The following is a 24881-nucleotide window of genomic DNA, read 5'->3' as shown; positions in this document are numbered from 1 at the left end:
GTGCAGTGGACCTTTTTTTATAACTTAAAACATTTCACGTAAACGTGACCTGGGGATTTTAGCAGCCTTACAAGCTCAGTGTGAGTTAAATTTGATATGGCAGCCCAAGAACCAACACTTCTTTATCCAGAATTAAGTAGATTGCAACTGCACTGTATTTTGCCTTGGTTCAAGCACATTTGGAATAGACCCCATTTGAAGAAAGATATTGATGAACTGATATGCATCAGAAGGAAAGTGTCCAAGGTAATTAGGGAACCTGAAACCGTGCTAAGAGTCAGTTGAAAGAACTGAGCAGGTTTATCCTGGAAAGGGAAACTTAGAGGGCACCTGATGGCTGTCAAGTGCTTAAAGAATAGACCCCTGGAAAAGAGATTTGACTTGTTTGCTTGGCCTCTGAGAGGTGGGGCTACCAGGTAGAAGTTACTAGGAGACAGATTTTGGTGTGATGTCATTTTTTTTAAATGCCTAATGATAACAGCTATTTCAAAGTGGAGTGGGCTACTTTGGGAGGCAATACATTCCTCATTATTAGAATTCTTCAGGAAGAGACCAAATTACCACTTTTTTTTTTTTGGAGAAAAATTATAGAAGGCTGTTTAGAGAACCCCTTAGGTTTCATGAATCTCTAATGTAATATATCTGAAGCCTAGAGTGGACTGAATGACAAAAGCTTTAGATAGTATACTCTTGATCCCTTCTGTAGTTCAGAAAGCCTCAATGATTCTTCAGGACTACCCTGGTGTTTACTCTGTGCCAGACACTGTGCTAGGGATGCCAAGACAAAAAAGATGGAACAGTCTCTCAAGGAGCCCATGGGAAAAGACAACACAAAGATAATAAGTTCATAGGTTCCTAGATCTGGACCTGGAAAGGACCTCCAAGGCTATCTCTGCAACCCCCTCATTTTGCTGAGGTGAAAACTGAGGCCCGGTAGGGTTAAGTTAATTATTCACGATCACCCAGGTAGTTAAATTTTGACCCAAGTTGGTCAACAAGCATTTATAAGCACCTATCATGTGCTTCATACTGTGCCAGACCCTGGGAATACAAAAACAGGCCAAAGGCAGTCTGTGCCCTTGAGGAGCTTTCCAATCTCCATATAGAGAATAAATGCCCAGGAGTTAGGAAGAGAGGGCACTGGTAGCTGGCATCAGAAAAGATTCCACTTGGAAGGCGGTACTTGAGTTGCATCTTTCTTGAAAGAAGGGGTTTTGAGAGGTAGTCAAGGGACAGGTGACCTCATGGGAGTTCAAGTGCTGTGTTTGAGGAATATAGGGAAGGCCAGTTTACTGGAATTAGAGAATGTGAGAAGCAGAGTTATGTGTGATAGGGATGGAGCTCAGAGTTGAACCAGGCCGTAAAGGGCTTTAAAAGACACACAAGGGAAAGTTGATCCTATAAGAAGCCTCCGAGTAGGGCAGTGATGTGCTCGCATATGTGCTCAAGGAAAGGCATTTTGGCAGTTGTTTGGGGAAAGGCTTGAAGCAAGGAAGAACCAGTCATTACTGTAAGCCAAAAGGAGTGAGTGAGGTTATGTGCCATGTGGAGATGAAAATGGCAATATTTGCCAACTGACTGGAAATAGGAGGCAAGAGGAAAGTCAAGAGTCCAGGATGACCCCAGTATGACAAACCTGAGAGACTAGAAGATTGATGGTAGTTTTGACAGTAACGGGAAGTTTGGTAGGGAGATGGAAAAAGATAATCATTGGCTCTGTTTTAGATGTGTTTTCTATTGTCTGGCCATAGAATTCTTCTTTTTTCTAGAATTGTATGTGCCTAGAAAGTTATATGCTGTATGGTATGAAACCTCCCTTATCAAAGGTACCTCCTCACCTATGGCATCGCAGATAGAAAACCAGATAGGGGGACACCTCTGTTAAACCCCTTGTTAAACCTTAAACTCCTTGTGCTGGTCAGCATTGATGAGCTGCTTCCCCTTTTTTATGGGCTCTGACCCTAGCAGACCCACATCCTAACCCAGGTGCCAGGCCATTGGGACACTTGGCAAATATTCTTGATCCCTTTTCTCCTCTAGCCATGCCTAAAGAACATCTCACCTGCTGGCACATAGACCTTTGGCCATGCTTTGTCTCTTTAGCTTTAGTCTTTATTTAGCTGTAGCCTTTATTCCAAACCCTGCTCCAGGGCCCCCTCACCTTATGCTTCTAAGTGTTTCCCATTAAGCCACAGCCTTCTGTTGCTCTTTAGCATTACTTGCTGGACTGCCTTTTCTGTGAAAACCTCTTAAGTTCCAAAAACCAGTTCAAGAGCCTGGGACAGTGGCCCAGATTTGTAGAACTGCTACTGCTACCAGCTCAGCGTTAGCTGTTCTCCCTGACTGCTGATTCCCTACTCATAAACAATACTTTTCAGTTCCATTCCATAAACATGAAGGGCTTGCCGTTTGTGGCATGGATGTGAGAGGCACTATTCAAGGTCTTGGACATAGAAAGACAGAACCTGAGGGCTTCACACGCTCCTTAGGGGGAAGCGCCACGTGGATGTGGAATGTTCAAGAAAGTCGAGGAGCATCGATTATGGAAGCGTGAGGATGGGCAGGGGGAGGGCCAGGGATTCAGAGATGGAGCCAATAGAAGGTAAGGCCATGTGATTCCCTCTCCATAGCATGGCTAGCAAGTGTATGTTAAAACACTGGCAGTGTGCCACCTTCTGCATGTACGGCCTAAAGAGAAGGGATGGCACAGACAGGCCCCATAAGCAAAGCCTGTGCGGAAAGTGGTACTTGAGATGGCCAGATATAAGGAAAAGGTGCTCTCCAGGGTATGGAGAAGGATGATGGAAAGAGATGAGGGAAGCAGAGAAGCCACCTACAGAGAGAGATCAGGGCTAGGTCATATATTTTTTTTAAACCCTTGCCTTTTGTCTTAGACTCATACTAAGTACAGGTTCCAGGAGGGGTAAGGCTAGGCAATGGGGGCTAAGTGACTTGTCCAGGCTCTCATAGCTAGGAAGGAAATATCTGAGGGCAGATTAGAATCCAGGGTCTCCCATCTCCAGACTTGACTTTATCTCTGAGCCCCCAAGTCATAACACTGTGAAAGCTAAACAGTTGTTTGTCTTTGATGCCACAGAATCAGAAAGCTCTGGGCTTAGGCTGAGTAGGGGTAAGGGGTCAAGTGCTTTGCCACATCTAAAAGTGCTCTATCAATGTTAGCTATTATTATTAGTGTTCTCAGATCAGTTGATGTGGCTGCATGCTCAGGATAGAGAAACATGATTTTCTACCCATTTGTTTTCACAGTTAAGAACAGATGACATAAAATATTTTTGAAAAATACTAAATACCAATATTTAATATTTTTTGTTGTTGTTTACTCATTTCAGTCATGTCTGACTCTTCACGACCCCATTTGGAGTTTTCTTGGTAGAGAGATACTGGAGTGACTTGCCCAGGGTCACACAGCTCATAAGTGTCTGACACTGGATTTGAACTCGAGGAGATGGTCTTTCTGACGCCACCTAACTGCCCATTAAAAATTTTTTTAAATCCTTTAAAAGGGGGAAACATTTTTGATATAGCTGAAACAAGTGACATTCCAAGAGCTCATGATGATGGGTTTCTATTCTGAATTCTAATAACAGCTGTTGCCACCATCTCTCTCACTCCCTTCCCTCCTATCTCAGAGAGGTGGCCTTTCTCCTGACCTAGCCTGATATCACTACTTCATGGCCCCAATCCCAAGCTTTTCTGATTTCTATAAGAATTTGTCTCTTCATTCAGATTCTCTAGGTGGCTCAGTAGATGGAGTACCGGCATCAGGAAGACCTGAATTCAAATTTTCCCTCATTTTCTTAGCTATAGGACCTCAGGCAAATCACTTAACCTCCTTCAGCCTCAATTTCTTTATCTGTACAATGAGGATGATGAGAATTAAATGAGATAGTATATGCTAAGTTGCTTTGCAAACCTTAAGATGCTTCATATTTACTAGCTATAATTATAATTATTATTTGGGTAGTGAGGTGACACAGTAGATAAAGTGCTGGGCCTTAAGTCAGGAAGACTCGGCTTAGTGAGTTCAAATCTGGCCTCAGATAACTATTAGCTGTGTGACCCTAGGTAAGTCATTTAACCCTGTTTGCTTCAGTTCCTCATCTATAAAATGAGCTGGAGAAGGAAATGGCAAATCCTTTCAGTATCTCTGCCAAGAAAAACCCCACATGAGAATACAAGAGTCAGATGTAGGTGGAAAAATTACTTAACATTTTTATTATTTATTTTCACCCTGTTCTCACTCTCCCCTCTGCCTGTTCACCCTCTGTTTCTAGACTATCTTCAAAATTTCTTTCACTCAGGGGCAAGTTGGTGGCTCTGTGCTTTGAGATCATGCCTGGAGATGGAAGGTTCTAGATTCAGATTTGACCTGGGCAAGTCACTTAACCCTCATTGCCTAGCCCTTATTGCTCTTCTGCTTTGGAACCAATACCAGTGGATTCTAAGACAGAAGGTTGGGATTGTGGGGGTGGGAGTGGAGTACTTGCTTGGTTTTTTTTGTTTTTGTTTTTGTTTTTAAGATTATCTTTCACTTAGCTACCAACACATTTTCTCTAAAGCTCATCTCTTGCCCCTAGGATAAAATGCAGACTACTCAACTTGGATTTTAAAATCCTTCCAAATCTGCCTTTATTCTTCTCCATTTTTAAATTTTTTTATGCTCTGTTACACAAATAGTTAATTTTTATTAACATGTTATACATGGCAGAAGAATATATAAACTAATTTTAGTATTCGCTAAAGATTTAACATGTCTAACTTTTCTAAAATTCCAGGGCTTTAGCCCCTTACTTATCTTTTTGTTCAATTCGTCTAGTTCTGTATGACCATCTCACTGTTTTTGGTATATTTCTTGGTGGCAGTATTACATAGTCGAGATAAAGTAGGGTTTAAATCCTCTCTCTCATTTATTAACTATAAACATGGGTGACTTTCCTCAAATGTAAACTGAAGATAATAATTCCTGTTGTTCTGACCTATAAAGAGTCACATGGGATTCAAATATGATCATGTATGTGAACTACTTGGACTGATATGTAAATGCTAGGGATTCTTTTCCTTCTCGTGGCTAAGGCTCTTTCTCTTCTCACATGACCCATCAGACTGAATTGTGTATCTGTTGTCCTCTCTCTGGAGTTCCTAGAGGGCAGAGACAGGGTTGTTTTTCCTAGCCAGACTCATAGGAAGATTGACCAGACTTCAGCCTTCTTTCTTTGCTTCCTCCTCACAGTCTGACTTATGATCCTAGGATTCATCTATTTGTTTCCTTTTGTATCAGTAAAGTAAGTTACTGTATGAGATGGAGAGCAGTAAAGTTTGCAGAATACTTTAGAGCAGTGATGGTGAACCTTTTAGAGGCCGAATGCCCTCACCCTCATGTGAGCCACTCTCTTACCCCAGGCAGGGGAGGGGGAGGAAGCACTCCCATTGGGCTGCTGGATGAGGGATGGGAGAAAAGATCTCAGGCATGATGGAGAGAAGCAAGGAAACAGTCCCCACTGGCACTCTTTCCATAGGTTTGCCAACATGGCTTAGAGGGTACTGGTTAAACCTCATGGCTGTCCTGTGACCTCATGTCCCCATTGACTTAACTCATCATCTAGCAAGTGAGTGTCAGAGGAAGAGTTTAAACCTAGGTCTTCCCTCCTCCAAGTACATATTATGTCATGCTATATGTCATTTTAAAAAATAGCTTTAAATGCTCTTGTGACAACTTGACCTTCAATTCCGTTTCACACTCTACAGACTGACTTCCCTTTCCAGAATTCCTCCCCTTTTTTGGTGAGTTAAGATAACATTTATTTAGCTCTTTAAGATTTGCCAAGTGCTTTACATATGCTTAATTGTCTTCCCAGTACCCCTGTAAGATGTACAGATGAGAAAACTGAGGCAGAAAGCTTCACTTATTTGCCAGGCTCATTTACCTGATAAATGTCTGAATATTCGAACTCAGATTTTCCTCACATTGGGCTCAGTACTTTTACCCACTACCCCACCTAACTGGTCTCCTTGCCACTTGGCAAAGAGAGCAGATGCTGATATCTTTGTTCTTTTGGCTTTCCCGGAGCAGTTGCTTTTATTAAACTATTTAAAAAAAAAAAAAAAAAGGCAATCCACACCTGCCTTCCTTACATACTCTTCCCATTTTTTTTAGTAGTAGTAGCTTATTTAAATAGTAATAAATTGTAGCTGTTACAATTAGAGGAAGTGTCTTTCATTTGTATACTTTCTTTTAGTTTGGAATCAATGTTCACTTTTGCTTTAATTAGTTAGTCAGTGATCTAGGTTTACATCAACAGTGATCAGTGCTTTCCAAGTAGAGGCCTTCAAATCTTGTTGATGTGTTGGTGATGGGAGTCTTCTGAGTAGCCCAAAAGCCATAAAACCATGTTTTCAACATTTTTCCCCATATGCCCACCTTTACCTTGTTGTTAAACAAGTATTAGGTTATAGGCGTTACTTTAGTTTGGAGGCCAAAGGTGCTGGATGGATGGTTGGAGGTGCTGACTCCACGAAACAATCCTGGTCAAGGAGGTAACCCCAGAAAGCACCTCAGGTCACCGACCAGCTGGGGCACATCATTCTAGACTGGGAGAACTGTGGCAGGTGAATCCCATACCACCTCCAGGGACAGTCAAAAGCTCCTGAAGAGGTGCCAGAAGGCTCTGGATTGAGAGCCCAGATCCTGGCTATCCTGTTTATCACCTAGCTGACTTTGTTGTCATTTGTTAAATGTGGTGAATGGTCTCCAATGTCTCCTGTGCCCTGAATCAGTGACCTTGGAACCTAGTCAGATAGAGTTACTAAAGGTTTTACTATATGAACTTTCTCTCTAACCCCAACCCTCTTTATTTCCACTTTATTCATGTCTTTTTGCTCTCTTTTAAAGAAGGGGAAAATGGGGGCAGCTGGGTAGCTCAGTGGATTGAGAGCCAGGCCTAGAGACCGGAGGTCCTGGGTTCAAATTCGACCTCAGCTGTGTGACCCTGGGCAAGTCACTTGATCCCCATTGCCTAGCCCTTACCACTCTTCTGCCTTGGAGCCAATACACATATTGACTGCAAGGCGGAAGGTAAGTGTTTAAAAAAAATAAAAAAGTAAAGAAGGGGAAGACCTTATTTCAAACTAGCAAGTGGGGAGAGCATGTGAAATCTTATTTCTTTTTCATAAAAATCCTCTTTAATGTTATAAGACCCCAGTCTTGTGGAACTATAGAATATTGCCACCAAATATTTAAAGCCAGCAAGAAGTATTGTATCTTCTGGGTCAGTTTTCTTAATAAGTGGTGTTTCCGACTATCCTCTACTCATAGTATAAGTAAATGAAATTTAAAAAAAAAATTTTGTTTGACCCTTACCTTCCATCTTGGAATCAATACTATGTGTTGGTTCCAAGGCAGAAGAGTGGTAAGAGCTAGGCAATGGGGGTCAAGTGACTTGCCCAGGATCACACACCGAAGAGTCTGAGGCCAGATTTGAACCTAGGATCTCCCGTCTCTAGGCCTGAGACAGCTCTCAATCCACTGAGCTACCCAGCTGCCCCTTGAATGTTCTTTTTTTTTTTTTTTTTTTTTAATTTTTTTTTAAACTCTTAAATTCGGTGTATTGGCTCATAGGTGGAAGAGTAGTAAGGGTAGGCAATGAGGGTCAAGTGACTTGCCCAGGGTCACACAGCTGGGAAGTGTCTGAGGCCAGATTTGAACCTAGGACCTCCTGTCTCTAGGCCTGGCTCTCAATCCACTGAGCTACCCAGCTGCCCTCTTGAATGTTCTTTTATTAAAGAAAATAGTGGACTTATGTTAGAAATATTTTTGAAAAGTTGATTTTCATAATAGCTGATGTAAATGCACCAAAGATATTCAGAGGGAATTCTTTAAACTTATTTTATATAAAAGAGAAACACTAATAGAATTTTCTTCATTTAAAAATTTCTGTTGATCAGTGATGGACACATTTCACATAAACTGAGTACTTACATGGCCTCTCTATAGAAAACCAGCCTTGTAGTAAGAAAGAAGTTTGTTCAAATCCTGCCTCTCCTGCCTCTATGACTTTGGGTCAAGTCACTGAACTTATTGCCACAGGGAATTCTCTTAAGAGACTGACCATGTGGGGACAGTTGAGTAGCTCAGTGGATTGAGAGCCAGGCCTAGAGATGGGAGGTCCTAGGTTCAATTCCGGCCTCAGACACTTCCTAACTGTGTGACCCTGGGCAAGTGACTTGACCCCCATTGCCCACCCTTACCACTTTCTGGAGTCAGTACACAGTATTTACTCTAAGAGATGGAAGGTGAGAGAGAGAGAGAGAGAGAGAGAGAGAGAGAGAGAGAGAGAGAGACTGTCCATGGCAGAGCCTGATTTCCAGCCTTCATTAATAGAGGAATTTTGATAATTGGGACTATTATTGAGTCCAAAAAGTATACCAAACCTACTGTAGACCTCTCCTGGCCCTGGGGACACATTCTGACCACAAGCACACACCTCTTTTCAGCTACAGCTTCTCATTAGGACAACAGTCAGGTCTACAGAGGCAATTGTGTTCTCTCTCAATAGGCTACGTCCACACCAAGGAAATCATTGTAGGCCATTAAGATTCTGCCACTGTGTTATTGATGATTTTGCATGGACTTCGTTATTTTTATTGATGGGATTTTTTTTTAAACATTTATTAATAATCATTTTTAACATGGTTACATGATTCATGCTCCTACTTTCCCCTTCACCCCCCGCACTCCCCCCACCCATGGCCGACGCACATTTCCACTAGTTTTGTCATATGTCCTTGATCAAGACCAATTTCCAAATTGTTGGTGGTTGCATTGGTGTGGGAGTTTCGAGTCCACACCCTCAATCATGTCCACCCCGACCCATACGTTCAAGCAGTTGCTTTTCTTATATGTTTCCTCTCCTGCAGTCCTTCCTCTGAATGTGGGTAGCATCTTTACCATAAATCCCTCAGAATTGTCCTGGGTCATTGCATTGCTGCTGGTACAGAGGTCCACTACATTCAATTTTACCACAGTATATCAGTCTCTGTGTACAATGTTCTTCTGGCTCTGCTCCTTTCGCTCTGCATCAGTTCCCGGAGGTCTCTCCAGTTCGCCTGGAACTTCTCCAGTTTGTTATTCCTTTTAGCACAATAGTATTCCATCACCCGCATATACCACAGTTTGTTCAGCCATTCCCCAATTGAAGGGCATCCCCTCCTTTTCCAATTTGTTGCCACCACAAAAAGCACAGCTATGAATATTTTCGTACAAGTCTGTTTATCTATGATCTCTTTGGGGTACAAACCCAGCAATGGTATGGCTGGATCAAAGGGCAGGCATTCTTTTATAGCCCTTTGAGCATGATTCCAAATTGCCAGCCAGAATGGCTGGATCAGTTCACAGCTCCACCAGCAATGCATTAATGTCCTAGTTTTGCCACATCCCCTCCAGCATTCATTAGTCTCCCCTTCTTTCATTTTAGCCAATCTGCTAGGTGTGAGGTGATGCCTCAGAGTTGTTTTGATTTGCATTTCTCTAATTATTAGAGATTTGGAACACTTTCTCATGTACTTATTGATACTTTTGATTTCTTTACCTGAAAATTGCCTATTCATGTCTCTTGCCCATTTATCAATTGGGGAATGGCTTGATTTTTTATACAATTGCTTTAACTCCTTGTATATTTGAGTAATTAGACCCCTGTCAGAGTTTTTCGTTATAAAGATTTTTTCCCAATTTGTTGTTTCCCTCCTGATTTTGACTACATTGTTTTTGTTTGTACAAAAGCTTTTTAGTTTAATATAATCAAAACCATTTAATTATTGATGGGTTTTTAAATTGTGATGACTCTTATCAGAAGAACAGTGAAGGTCCACTGTGGGAAACAAACATGACAAAATATTCTGAACCCAGAATATTTCATAGTGGCTTGCCTTTAGGGAAACAATACAAGTAGCCATAGTCAAAATTATGGTATTGTTTTTGTTTTGTTTAACAGACTATGAGACGACAACGAAATGAAGTTGTTGTAGAGTTAAGGAAGGTGAGTGAATAAAATGATGTTTCCAAATCTAATCTTGAATGAATGAATTCCTGAAACACTTAAGCACTATGCCAAGTGCAGGAGATAAGAATAAGAAATGGTCCTTAGGGCTCATCAATTTAACAATTGCTTTAGTAAGGTTGTAGACATTTTTTGTGCAATGATTATAACATTACATAGCTAAATTTATTAACTTTTAATGAGTGGCAGTCTGCCTGGTATAATTGATAGAGCTCCAGCCTCCTCAGAGCCAAGAAGACCTGGGTTCCATTCCTGCCACTAACACATGCCAGAAATCCCTTCCTCTCTTAAGACCAGTGCTTTGCCTCAGGAGAGCAAGGGCCCTCATCCAGGAAATGCATATCCCTAAACTATTTTGAATTGTCATGAAATTTGGCAGGTGTGTAAAGGGTAAAGCATGGTGATGTATTGAGATTGCTTAGGCCAGGAAAGAATGGACACACTTGGTAGAAACAATGTTAACTTTTTATTTCAAGTTCGTGTCATCAGACATGTTCATTAGCTTGGAGAGCGAAGTAGGAATAAGAGCTGCTGTGGGAGTCTAGAAGAGTTAGACCCCAGTCCTGGCTCTGGGGCCCCAGGCAGGAGACCCCTTCAACTCTCAGTTCTAGACAGCGCAATAAGACTATAGGTTGTAGAGAAGGTATCTGCATGCATTGCTAAAGGAAGTTTCCTAATCTAAGAATTCCCCATATCAGTAAAAATAGTCTTGATCCCATTTTTTGTACTGCCTGACAATACATTTTGTATACAGCATATATTTTATTTTTTAGAACACACTTGGGGTTTTCTCATATTTTTAAAAAATTTTTATTACTTTGGGGTTCAAATTAGTTTGATTTGTCATAGTTTCTATTTTTGTCTTTTTTAAGGAATTGAATGTTTAGTTAATGTAGAGACTAAATTTTGTATATTCTGACTCTCCAAAAATGTTAGATTTTAAGCACAATTATTCTCCCCCATCCCTCATTTTTGGTTTTTTGTTTGTTTTAGAACAAAAGAGATGAACATCTCTTAAAAAGAAGAAACGTACCACATGAAGATATTTGTGAAGATTCTGATATAGATGGTGATTATAGAGTGGTGAGTTTTGCTTAGTTTAAGGCTGCTGATAAAAGACCTTCAAATTTCAGAATGCCTTTTTATTTATTATTTTGTGTGATTTTTGTTTTCCAGCAAAATACCTCCCTAGAAGCAATTGTACAAGTAAGTTTTTTTCTAGTCTAGCTACTTTTTTAAAATAATAACTGTTCAAAATAGTTTTGAATAACTATTGTTATTACATTATAAACTATTTTATTATAGAATGCTTCAAGTGATAACCAAGGAATCCAGCTAAGTGCTGTTCAGGCTGCTAGGTAAGTTTTAAATTGATGACCTTTGTGATTTATATGTGTAAGAGTTATTAACCTTTTGAAAATTCATAGTATATATTTTAATCAGACGAGAGAAGGCTTTAGACCAAATTCATTCAACAAATACTAAGTAATTTTTGTAATTTATAGTTGTTAAAATTGGTAGCATTTCCCCTGCAATTGTGTTTTTAATATATGTGTGGAAAATTTAAAAATTTTAAGATTAACTTTATAAGCCCATAGCCCAAAAAGGAAAAAAAAACTGTGTAAAGTCAATTACCCCCCAAATTTCCAGTGTATTGAATTGTATACAATTTCAGATACTAATGTCACTGTAAGCTCTCCCTTGTCGCCATTCTTCTCATGTTGATCAAGCAAAATCTCAAGGTTACAGTAGTCCCACATTAATATGTAGGCCAGTGGACAGAAGAGGCTCACAGCCTTAAAGTTATCCAACATAATCCTATGATTATGAAAAACTGCATTCCAGTTTTTGGATAAGTTGAAGAGAGACACTAACAACTAGCAGAAACTCCTAGTTTCTCTCCCTTCTCAAATCTATCCTTCTAAAGCTCAGAGCTGACCACTCATTCCAGTGCTCAAATCTTTGGCTGTTCCCTATGGCCAATAGGATAAGATACAGACTCCTTCATTTGGGATGTAATGGCCTATAAAATGTGGCTCCAGACTGCTTTTACTTCACGCAGTCTACATTTTAGCCAACTAGTCACCATGCACAATGTTCTAGTCTTCCACTTCTTCCTTGGCTCCGCCTGGGACATTCATGCCTAGACTGATTCCTTCCTCTTACAAGCCTTCACCTCACTGGAGAGGGAGAAGGTGTCTCCCATAGAAAGCCTTTCCTGGACTTTTTATTTCTGCTAGTTGTTAGTGTCTCTCTTCAACTTATCCCATATGTTCTCTGTGTGTGTGTTATGACTCCTGTCAGAATATAAGCTCTTTAAGGGCAAGTGCTTGTTTTCATTTTGTTTTATCAGCACATAGCACAGTGTCTTACAAGTAGCAGGCCCCTACTAACTGACCAATCAGTCAGTAATCTTTGGATTAGATTCCAGTTATCTCTTTGGGGTAGGCCTATTTAGGGAAGAAAACTGGAACCACTGGTTAATAAGATTTGGGTTAGCAAACTTGAATTTCACAAAAGTTGAGTCATATCAGAAATAATATAGAGATTGCCTTAGATATTTAGGAAGGCAAGACCTTTGAAATTGCTAAGTGTTAGCAGGGAACAGAGTTGCTCAATAAAGCAAAAATCATACTTATGTTATTTTAATGACTGTTCATAGAAAGTTAGAATTGGAGACCAATCTAGTCCAAATTCCCATCCAGTACAGGAACTCCTTCAGCATCCTTACCAGATGGTTATCCCACCTGCTTTGGTTTGTTAGGATTATTCTATTTTAATCAGTCTAGAATGACAGGTTAAAGCATAAAGGCATTCTAAGTAAATAATAATTGTTTCCTAATCAGTCAGCAGGTCTTGAAGTGCTGTGTGATCAATATTGTGCTGGATATTGTGTATAGTACAAAAGAAGTATAAGTTTGTGCCCCTGATCTAAAGAAGATTATTATGGCTGTAACATTAGTGAACAGTACATAGCAATCATATCCCGAGAGTTTCCTTTCCTTCTTGCCTTTCCTAACTCCCTCCCTTTGCACCCCCTACCATACTTAGTAATCCATCTGGTTCAGCCAGCCATCAGAAAGACCTGCCACCAAGGGTGTCCTCTTTCCTTTCTTAGTTTCAGTTAGGCTATTTGATTGCTAATGTGGCTTCAAAAAGATGGGAGTTACCAACTCTTCATTGCAGTAAGGTGGAGAACTAGCAGGTTTAACATCTGCCCTTACTTTAGGCCCAGTAAATCATTCTCATCTACCCATCCTGTACTATCATCTGACATACTGATATAACCCAAAGACTTTTAAGTGTTGTCATCAGCCCTCTTTGTCACACTCAGGATTTTGGGACTTTTCTATCCATGCAAACTTTTTTCTTTTCCTTCCTTCCTCTAATTGCCAGAGACCATCTAGTTTTTTCTATTTGTATCCCTAGTTCTCACCACTTAATAAATACTTTTTCCCTTTATAATAAAAGTGAATGACATGATTCTGGTACAGTAGGAAGACAGAACATAAATGAAGGCTGAAATAATCACTGAAGATGCCTGAAAGGAGGGAGAACTTGGGTCAGTCCTTGAAGGATAATGAGGATCTGGATAGGCAAAGAAGAGAATTTCAGGCATGGACATTAATGTCCCCATATTAATAGGATAGCTTCTCTAGGCTGTATGGAGGATATATGTTAATAACAGATTTGAGCTATAAATAGAGCAGCCCCAAAACCAGATAGATTCATCTCAACAATGCCAGAGGAAATAGGGAGACAGAATTTTCAAAGCAGACAAGTCACTTAATGAAAACATAATTTTGAGGAAGTTTTAAACAAAATTAAGACTCAAAATTTGTCTTTGTAATTTTTAAAACTTTTATGGAGATGATTGTAAGTTATCTAAAATAACCTGTTTGAATATATCTAGTTATCAAAACTACCTGTATCAGAATATCTTATACCATGTATCTACAAATTTCTCAAAATGTCATTGTATATCATTAAATATTATGGGTATTTCCTTATCTCGTTTCTCATAGAAAGCTTTTGTCCAGTGATCGCAATCCACCAATTGATGACTTAATAAAATCTGGAATATTACCTATTTTAGTCCACTGTCTTGAAAGAGATGACAAGTAAGTGCTTTTAAAAACTTGATTGTCTTCTTAAACAGAAAGAAAAGTCATTTAAAAATCAGTGAATAATATCGTTATTGATTAAAATGCAGTCTTCTTTCTTTTGATAAATAGTAAATTCTATAGATTAATGTCATGTGTGCTATTAATAATAATCACCATTTTAGTCTGTTTTTCTTAGCTGTTCCAAGGAGGGAACATATAAGGTGAAGAGAATCATTGTGAATTAGAACAGAGTTGTATGGTGGATTTCAAAATAAGTTACAGTAGGACCTTGCTTTATGCAACCAGTATATTTCAAGACCCTTTGCATAAGTTGAAAATCATGCATAATAGCAAACGCCACTATTTAAAAAGTATTTCTTATATAAACATAACTAGACACTTTACAACTTTTCTTAGACTTGTAGAGCTACCAGTATCACTACTCTTGTACTTTGTGACCAACTAGTATTAATGAAACCAAGAAAAGCAGTTATTACAAGTAAGAACTTTTTGGCGCAAAATAGTTTAATGACTTAAGCTAAAGCTTCTCAGAGCAAGAATGAACGTGATTGGACAAACTGTTGTGAGACTATGCCACTAGGGAAAATGGCATGGATTTAGCATGTAATTAACATTTTTTATTTTGCATATTTTTCTGCACCCTTTTTTAAAATTGCTAATTACATCTATATGAATTCACGTGTATTGAGTTTGCATAAAGCAAGGTCCTAATGTACTAAATTAAAAGGTTAATGCCCTTCTCCCCATTTAAAAAAAAATTTTATTTGTGAACTGCTTATTTGAGAAAGAGAAATTTTTAGTAGTCACATCCTTGACTTCATACTACAAAATTGGCACTTTCCCTTATTTGGTTTTCCCTTTAAAAGCCCTTTCTTATAGAGCCACCAATTTGCTATATCTTTGTTCACTGGGTTTTAATAGCAAAAATAAAGGAGAAAAATTAGAAATAATAATTTGGTAGAAAAATGGCATTCTCATTAGCACAAAGAATGGTTGTTTTTATGGTGATGAATATGGGCTATTAATGTGACAAATCTTGGAGAGATTTAGAGATGTAATTGTTGAGAAGAATAAGAGATTACATATAGAGAAATGCATCTGAGTTGGATTTGATCCAGTACCAAAACTCATGGTGGTAAAACTTTTGTTTCTTACAGTCCTTCTTTACAGTTTGAAGCTGCATGGGCTTTAACAAACATTGCTTCTGGAACTTCTGAGCAAACCCAAGCTGTAGTTCAGTCCAGTAAGTTGATTTGACCATTTTAATTTCATGCTTTGTTATTTTGACAAGTCAGTGTTAAAAGCAAAAGAAATCACTAAAAAAAAGCTTGCTTCAAATCCCTTGAAGCAGGTAACACAGTCTAACTGTCAGCATGTTTTAAACTTGTAAAACCTGCTCTTATTGGAGTATTAGAAGAAACATTTTAGTTTGAGGTTTTTTTTTTTAATGTTTTTACTAATTCTGGAGTAATCTCACATTTAAAACAACAACAAAAGTCCTTGTAGATCACCGCCCCTTCCAAGAAAAGACAGTAGATTAGGATTGTAGGCTAAATAGTACTACATAGACACTGAGCCTAGGAATTTTCCTATAAATGCTAAAGATTGGGGATATCTGGTGTCTTTTTTTTTAATGCTTAGCACCCAGCAAAGGACCTTGTTCTATGGCTCTCCTGTAAGTGTTAGCTAAACTAGATTGTGCAGTCTTTTTTCCCTGACTATGAAATTCAGAGGAATACTCTAGGGATAGAGAGTAGACCTGTGATCTCATTGGTATAGGGAACTCTCAGAGGAGCAGAGTCCTATCAAGGCAGAGCACCATCTTTTCTGCAATTTACAGTCTTAAAGAGTTGTCTGTACCACTGAGAGAGGTAAGGGACTTTTCCACAGTCACACAGTTAGTATATGTCAGTCATAGGGTGTAAATAATAATATTAATAGTGGATTGCACCTACTTTGTGACAGACACTGGGTTAAGTGCTTTACATATATTATCCCATTTGATTTTCACAATACCCCAAGAGGGTGGTGCTGTTATTATCCTCATTTTATAGATGAGAAAATGGAAGCAAAGGTTAAATAATTTGCTCAGGGTCACACCACTAGTTTCTGAAGCTGACTTTGAACTTCCTGACTCCAGGCCCAGTGTTGTATCCACTGCATTGCCTAGCTGCCATGAATTCATGTCTTCCTTACTCAAAATCTTATTCTTTGTGCATTATACCATGTAAATAATATATCTTATTCATACTAAGAATTTATTCAATGTGAATGAAACATGCTAACCAATTTGATCATTATCAGAGATCTTTTTCATCAAAAAAAAAAAAGGTATATTGAGGGTAGCTGGGTAGCCAGTGGATTATTGAGAGATAGGAGGTCCTAGATTCAAATCTGGCCTTGGACACTTCTAGCTGTGTGACCCTGAGCAAATCACTTAACCCCACCTTGCTTAGCCCTTAGCACCCTCCTGCCTTAGAACCAATACATAGTATTGATTCTAAGATGGAGGTAAGAGTTTTTAATTTAAAAAAAAAAAAAGGTACATCATTGGTCTTGATTAGTTCCCTCCAAAACAAGGCTAAAGAGTTCCCTTTGAATGTAGAAATATTTTAACTGGCACAAAAACATTACTTTTTCTCCCATACTAGATTAAGTAGTTAGGAATATACAAAAATATTTGAGTATTGAGTCTATTTTATAAAATCTCTTAATAATTTGAATTTCAAGTATTATCCTCAGTGTTTAATAAATGGTAGTGGGACTCAAGGATAGTGTTGGAAGAACGAGACTCAGATGTTCAAGTAATCATTCCCCTCTAATTCTTTGTTCCCCTTATCTTCTTTAGTAGAGTGAAAATATTAAGATGAGGCACATGGGAAATTACTTAGGTTGACCTAATAAGTTGCAGGGGCAAAAACTTTTTTCATTGAAGCAGCAGCTTCTTAATTCCAATGTACTTGGGCTTGCAAAATTCCCTGAAGCACTGAAGAGTTAAAGAATTTGCTCTAAGTGCCTAGCAAGTACATATTAGAGTAGGATTTGAACCCAAATCTTCTAAACTCCAAGAGTTGAAAACAGAATTTAGGTTGGAATCCTGCTTCTAATCCTAATTCTGATCAAATTAGGTAGGCATATAGGTGTTTAATTAGCATTTGTTCCTTTCATTTCCCTGCCCTTCCCAGGCCAATTGTCTATCCACCATCTCCTCATACAATAAATTTATAGAAGAAAAAACTTTCAGAAAAAATCTTTTTTGATCACTTGAAGAAAGTTTGGAATTTACAAAACTACATAAATTCACCCATACAAAGGATATTGCTTTCAAAAGATAACTTTTTAATATTTTACGAATTCATTTTTTTACATAGTCCCTTTCTCCTAGTCTCTTTCTTTTTGGAACCCCTTCCCAAAAGTTAAGCAAAATTATTGACAATATATATAGCGTGTAACATCAACAACAGATATTTAGTATATTATAGAATATATTGCATTCTTTATCTATAGACCACCACTTGTCTATAGAGAGGAAGCAACCTGCCAGCTTTGTTAGCTGATAGCATATAAAATCCTTGCCTTTATATCCCTGGTACTCAGCACAATGCTTGGCATGTGGTTGGTGCTAAATAAATGCTTGTGGGTTAATTTTACAGTATTAACAGAAAAAATTTTTGTTGTTTGAAATAGTAGGAGATAAGACCAGTTAGCAAGCTTTGCTAATTCTCCTCAAGGACTATAGGCTTATTTGTGAATAAACACTTTCCCATAATTGAAGCATAGCCATCTACAGAAAATGGAATTAAAATAATGAAACAGATCCATAAACCACATATGCTATTTAATCATCAGGCCTCATAATTCAGCAGCTTTTTTTTTTTAAGCAGAAAGTACAATATACATTGTACTTTCTGAAGTCCCAGGAGAGACACAAGATAAATATGACATGAACTTAGATCCCTCTAGACTAGGAGTTTACAGTCTCATATTTACATAAAGTGATTCTGCTTTAACTTTAGGTAGTTTAAAATTTTTATTATTCCAGTTTCCTATATACACAAACAGAGAGAGTAATTTCACAGTTGAATGATCTACTAATTATTTTTCACCATAAAATTGATAGATGAAAATTTGTCACAGAATAGGAATGTGTTTGGTTCTATACTAAATAAAATTAATTTTATTTTTCCAGAGGATAAAATTCTAGAAGAGAGAGATTTGCTTGTTGGGCTGGGACTCAGAGACTAATAGTTCCTTCATTTATCACAGCTCTTTCTTTCCCTCCTAGATGCTGTGCCACTTTTTCTGAGACTTCTCCATTCACCTCATCAAAATGTGTGTGAGCAGGCTGTCTGGGCACTGGGAAATATCATAGGTCTGTATTAAACATTTTATTAACAACTGATCAGCTGTTGATCTTAAGTTTTAATACAAGGCAAATGGAATACTATTAGACTTGCTAAAAGGAAGAGAAAACACATTCTTCCTATTTGTCATACATAAGAAAGTTTGCATATCCCCATGCTGAAAAAAAACCACAAAAATAACTTTGGGGTTAGCTTAGGAAAATGGATTTGAAATAACTGGATGCAAATCACAGCAAATAAAATGAAAATTATTTTAAAAATATTATCTGTCTACTTTTATGCACAGCTAAATGTGTACCTGAATCCAGATCCCTTCTTCTTTTGTCCTTTTTTCCTTGTGACTAATTATTCATTAGTTCCTATCATAGACTGTATAAGAACAGAAGAGGTAAAACTAAGTCACTTAGTTTTTTTCCTCACTTGTAGTTCTGTTAAAACACTAAAAAGTAATCAGGCCTCTTCATCCTTAAATAGCTGTCTGGATTAGGCAAGTCACTTGCTCTGTGTGGGCCTTTGTAAATAGAGAGTGGATTGGATTGAGTTCTATTTCTGACGTCCCTTCCAGATCCCTAAAGGACTGAGGTAATTTTAGAACCTGATTTTACATATTTTTCTGGCAGCATGTCGACTGTCTGCTTTCTGAGGACCAGCCAAGGTGAGTAGAGACAGACACGGCAAGCCCTGAGACAAAAAGTACAAATTGCCTTTGCTATAAGAGTGGCAGGAAAGGGATAGTGTTTATATTTATCTGTAATCATTTAGTTGTTTGTGCTATAGAATTCCTGTCCAAGATTGTGGACAGAGTGTTGGAGGAACTGACACCTGTCCATCTCACATTCTTCCTATAAACAAAACCAAATGACAGAAGAAAGTCAGAGCAAGGTGGAATGATGGCTCATAGTCCCTCCTTGTTCAAGCATTATAAATTACACATTGATTTTTGTCATCCATCCAAAACAGGGAAGGGAAGGAAAAGGAGCAAGTTTCTCTGTGCCAAGTACTGGACTACTATGTGCTTTACTAATATGATCCTCAGAACAACCTGGAAGTAGCTACAATCAACTCCATTTTACAGTTGAGGAAACTGAGTCCAACAAAAGTTACTGACTTGCCCAGGATCACCCAGCTTGTATCATCCCAGGCTAGATGTGAACTCGGATCTTTCTGATTCAAAGACCAGCACCTCGTGTGCTATGGCACCTCCAAGCTACCTCACAGGTCGCAGGAAACCTTGAGAGACATTTCGGGATCTTTTATTATAGTACTGATAAATATTTCCTGGAAAAGCTGCCACAAAAAAAGTGCCTTCTGCCTCCTCCACTCTCCATTGCAGAGAAAGAAGAGGTGGAGAAATTGTGAGGAGTTCCTTGGGGGCTGCAGTGTTGGGGTGAGGATGTTTTGTTTTCAAAAGTGGTTCTGGAGAGGACCGGGAGCTGTCTGGTTTGGTCTTGGTGTCACGTTGCTCAGCACAGGCCTGGCACACTGGTGCCTAGCTGGCCAAAGGCTCTGAGCCCTTGGGAAGCCTCATATTCTAGGCCCAGAATACCTTCTTCAGGAAAAGCATGGATGCAGGGGGTAAAGGGGCTTGGGAGGACGCAATCAGTTCTTCTTCAGGACAGGAAATGACTCAACTCTCAGAGAGAAGAATGCCCACCTGCAGCAGAGCCTTGGACTCACCTCGATGCTGGGGTGCTCAGGGGCCCTGGGACGTGAAGAGATGGACTTGAGCATCTGAGGTCCTTGAGGAGAGAATGGAAACGAGGCGGAGGCACAGAAAAGGAAAGCTCTCTGCACTGTTCTAAAAGTGGGTGCAAAAGCCCAGAGGGAAGGGCCAAGAGCGCCACCAGACTATAGTGTCTTATTGTTTATAAGGTACTGCTGAGAAGGAGATGGACCACTGGGGTCATCATCGCCTCAAGGGAGCAGTGAAAGGAAAAGCTGCTTCAAGGAAGGCTCCAGAAAAGACTCGAGGAAGCAGAGGACAAGAAAACTCCATTTACCAAGCCCTTTGGGGTTTGTGAAGGGCTCTTGGATACATTTTCTTATTTAATCCTCTCAACAGCACAGCAAGATTGGTGCTCATACCCTCTTAACAGATGAAAGATGGAAAATATCTTTAGGGGCTGTTAGGGGGATCAGTAGATAAAGTGCCCGGTCTGCAGGAGGTCTTTGGGTTCAAATGTGGCCTCAGACACTTCCAAGCTATATGACTCGAGGCAAATCACTTAACCCCCATTGCCTAGCATTTACTGCTCTTCTGCCTTGGAATGGAAACTAAGATAGAAATAGAAATAAATAAATAAATAAAAAATACATTTATATTTATATCTTTATCATATATCTATAAAGATTTTAATATATATGTACATATGTGTAATGGTTTTAATAACATTCTTTTCACCATCAAAGATAGGGTAGCCAATTTTTCCACATCTCCAACATTTATCATTTTCCTTTTTTGGCATGGTAGCCAATCTGATGGGTGTGAAGTGCTACCTCAGAATTCTAATTTGCATAGAAAATAGAAATTTAAAATAGCAATTTAAAGCATTATTTCAAGACTATAGATAGCTTTGATTTCTGAAAACTACCTGCTCATATCCTTTGACCATTTATCAATTGAGAAATTACTTGTGTTCTTACATATTTGACTCAGTCCTTTTTATTTCTCTTAATCTGAGAAATGAGGCCTTTCTCAGAGAAACTTGCTTTAAACATTTGGACTCTTCATGTCCCAGCACATCTCATTTGTTGTGTAAATTGAAATGTTAAAACCAAAAAAGTTTAGAAAACCATCAATCCTACTTCAGTTGTACAAAGATGAAACAGGCCATGCTGAAAAGAATAGGTGATCATTCCTTTAAGTTATCTGAAAGAGGAAAATACTGAAGAGCTGGGGGAAAGTTTCAGACATTAGAGGGCTTTTTTTCCCCCATTAATATAAAATTGATAGGACAGTCAGCTCTCTGTGCATGGAAAAGGACCTTGCTGAAGCACCAAATGGGGCTCCTAATAGACTCCCATGCGATTTTCCACAAAAGTCTAGACAGATCTCTGCCATCATGTGTTGTCTTAACAATGCAGAAAATAGAAGATCATACAATGTTTATGCTTTTTGATAAGGAAAAGAAGAGATTGAGAGTCAGGAGGAGTTAAATGGTCTCATTTTAACAGGCCAGGGAGCTAAGACCCAAAGCAGTTGGTCAATTCCCCAGGATCCTTCTGTGAGTGGGCTTCTGAGGCAGGAACTCCAATCTTTCTGCTTCCAAACCTTGCCTACTATCTACTGAGCCAGCACCATCTTTTATAGACTTGAGAGAGCAAAATATCTTCTGGGTATATGGAAAATTAAAACTTTATTTGACCCTTGGTCCTTTGTATCAAGTGAAGAATAAAATAGGAAGCCATGCTTACCCAAGATGTTGGCCAACATCATAAAGGAGAGTTGAGCCAAACTGTAAATTGAAAGCTCGTTCTAGATGGTGAGGTCTTTGAGAAAAATCCTGTTGTGAGGGACTTTGTGCTGATTCTTTCAATCCCTGGAATATTGTAGAACCCCAGACAAGATTCATGATCACTTACAAATGTAGCCATACTATTCACATGAGAAAATTCAAGAAAGAGGAATGTTTTCTGATATTGCAAATAGATTAGGCCCAGAACTGAAGGAGAGGAGAGCAGCTCATGTGGCCTTTGAGAACATCCATAGTTCTTTTAATAACCCCGAGTGTCTCCCTGACACAGAGGTACATCATAATAGTTAGGATCTTGAGGAGGTCATTTGGCCTTTGAGCCTCATTTTCCTTATCTGTCAAATAAGGAAGTTGGAGTAGATGATCTTAAAAATCTCTTTCAGCTCTAAATGTGATCCTCTGCCCTGTCGTCCCTGCCTGTGATCCCATTCCTGGGCATATGTTTGAAGGACATCAAAGATGGAAAGAGGTCCAGTACACACCATAGAAGTTACAGCAGCAAAGAAGAGAGATGAAGTGGCTGCTGAGAAGTGGTGGTGGTTGCCGTGCAGTCGACATGAGAACTGAAGAATCCAGAGAACTGTGGAAAGATTTGGCTGCAGTGACTAGAACCAAGAGAGTGATTTGCCCCATGGTGACAACGTAAATGGGAAGATCCCTGAAAGGAGGTTGGACTCTTACTCAGTTGAAAAACACATTGATCGGCTCAGGAGAGAGAGCGTGTAGTATATCCCACCCCCATGGCAGAGGTAGAGAGCCTTTCAGCCGGCGATGGTCACTGCCTCTCTACTGGATGTTTTTGTTCCCTGTTTGTCATTGCCCCAAGCTTGGGTTCAGTCTGGGGGTGGAGTAAAATGCCCAACATTTACAAAGACAGAGGGCACCCCAAAGAGACTCTAACCCTAGAGGTGTTTGTGTTGGAGTAGGAGATAGGTGGAATATTTAGTGCACTCAAGATGCATGTTAGAACTACAGTCTGACAAAGATCCAAAAAACAAGCAGGGGCAAATTGAGACTTCTGGGGTAACTCAGAAATGTCTCACATTCTACACACACACACACACACACACACACACACACAGCCTCTGTTCTGTCACCAGACACACTACCATAAATAGGAAGTATAACTCTGGTTCCATATATTTCCAGAAAAACTATGGCTACCCATCACCCACTCCCAGTCCATCTTCTCTAATTTTGCTGTTCTGTAGGCCTATTGAGAAAATGCACAGCATTATCCACCCACCCTTTCCAGTAAACTTTTGGTTCTCTTGAGGATCCCTTTATTCTTCCAGTCCAGTCCAGTTCAGTGTCATTTTCACCTCACCCATCAAAGCAATTGTCAAATCTTGTTATCTCTGCCTCCCCAATATCTCTTCAGGTCTGACTACTAATGAATCTAGTACATCAGTTCAGGCCTTTGTCATCTCTTAACCACACTATATCAGTGTTTCCTAGTTAGTCACCTAACTCAAGTCTCTTCCTTCTCCAATCCATCTTCTACTTACCAAAGTGTCACTCTACACCATATACACATAAATTTAACTAAATCATTCCCTACTGAAAAACTTCGTGGCACCCTATTGACTTTTGCGTGAAATATAAATCCTTTGTTGGGTTTTTAAAACCCTGGCTTTACATGCTGGCCCCAAACTTTTTTTCTAGCAGTAAAATATATTCTTTCCCTTTCTGTTTGCAATGGTCCAGCTAAAACAACTAAAAGATCCAAACATGAATATAAATTAAGGTTTGGTGCCATCCATTCCTAAGAATTCATAGAAAAAGAGAAATGGATTTACTTGGAAAACTTCATGCTAAGTTGAAAAAAGAAATAACAAACTTCTGCTTGTTTTTGTTTTCTATATTGTAAATATCTACTGAAAGGAAAACCATGACTTCTGCTTAAAAACTATTTTATTTATTATTATGACCTATTATTTGATTCCTGAATTATGGATCATTTCATAAAGTGTCTTTTAAAAAGGGGAGTCATATCCACTTAGCTGTGTTGATCAAAATTAGTTGAATCCCTGGTTGCTGTTATTTACAGGCCCTCCCCAAATGTCACCCAGAATAGTAAGAGGAATTTTTAAATAATGATGATGATGATGATGATGAAGAAAACATTCAGTCACATTCCCTCTCTAAAAATATTATCATTATTAGACTATTTTATAATAATGGGTTTATGCCCTTAATAAAACATTATTTAAATGCTGTTTATTCCATCTTTATGCATTCACATTCACTTTTGCATGTTTTCTAATATATATATGTAACATTATTATAATTTGTATAGACAGCTGTGTTGCTGTGCATGGAGAATCAATTCAAATCCAGCCTCAGACACTTAATAGCAGTCTTATTCTGGCCAAGTTGCTTTAGCCTCTGTTTGCCTCAATTTCATAAAATGATAATAATAGTAGCACCGACCTCTCAGAGTTGTTGTGAGGATCAAATGAGATAATAATTACAAAACACTTAGCACAGAGCCTATTACACAATAAGCATTATAAAAATGTTATCTATTAGTACATGATCTTTAAATAAATATATATATTTGAAGTGTGTGTTTGATATTTTACTGATGAGAGTTCAGTGTCAAAAAAAACTTGGAAATCTCTGATTTGTTCTTTCCTTAAGAGGGTTACATTGCAGCAAAGTACAAAGCCTTATATGCCAGAGTTCCTTAAGTCATCCAAGGTATTAAATTTAAGGTATAGAACCCCAAAAGGATATGATCCATCTATAGCATTTCTCTGTCTTTATATCAATTGATATCTCAGTGCATACCAGTAAGTGCTCTTTGGGTGACATACTTCAACTATTGAAACATCTTTTGTT

General features: G+C 38.8%; 1 protein-coding gene across 1 annotated transcript in view; it reads left to right on the top strand.

The window, feature by feature from the left end:
• Nucleotides 1–24881, top strand: part of KPNA4 (karyopherin subunit alpha 4) — a 60853-nt gene that overhangs the window by 16065 nt on the left and 19907 nt on the right. The window contains exons 2-8 of the mRNA XM_044670927.1: nt 10008–10052; nt 11067–11156; nt 11250–11279; nt 11379–11431; nt 14099–14194; nt 15358–15443; nt 18486–18572. Of these exons, the coding sequence (XP_044526862.1) occupies nt 10008–10052; nt 11067–11156; nt 11250–11279; nt 11379–11431; nt 14099–14194; nt 15358–15443; nt 18486–18572 (487 nt within the window). The remainder of the gene's footprint in view (nt 1–10007; nt 10053–11066; nt 11157–11249; nt 11280–11378; nt 11432–14098; nt 14195–15357; nt 15444–18485; nt 18573–24881) is intronic.

Source organism: Gracilinanus agilis, chromosome 3 (assembly GCF_016433145.1).
Source record: "Gracilinanus agilis isolate LMUSP501 chromosome 3, AgileGrace, whole genome shotgun sequence".
In the NCBI taxonomy this organism is placed as follows: Eukaryota; Metazoa; Chordata; class Mammalia; order Didelphimorphia; family Didelphidae; genus Gracilinanus; species Gracilinanus agilis.
This window is presented reverse-complemented; position numbering and strand designations above follow the sequence as displayed.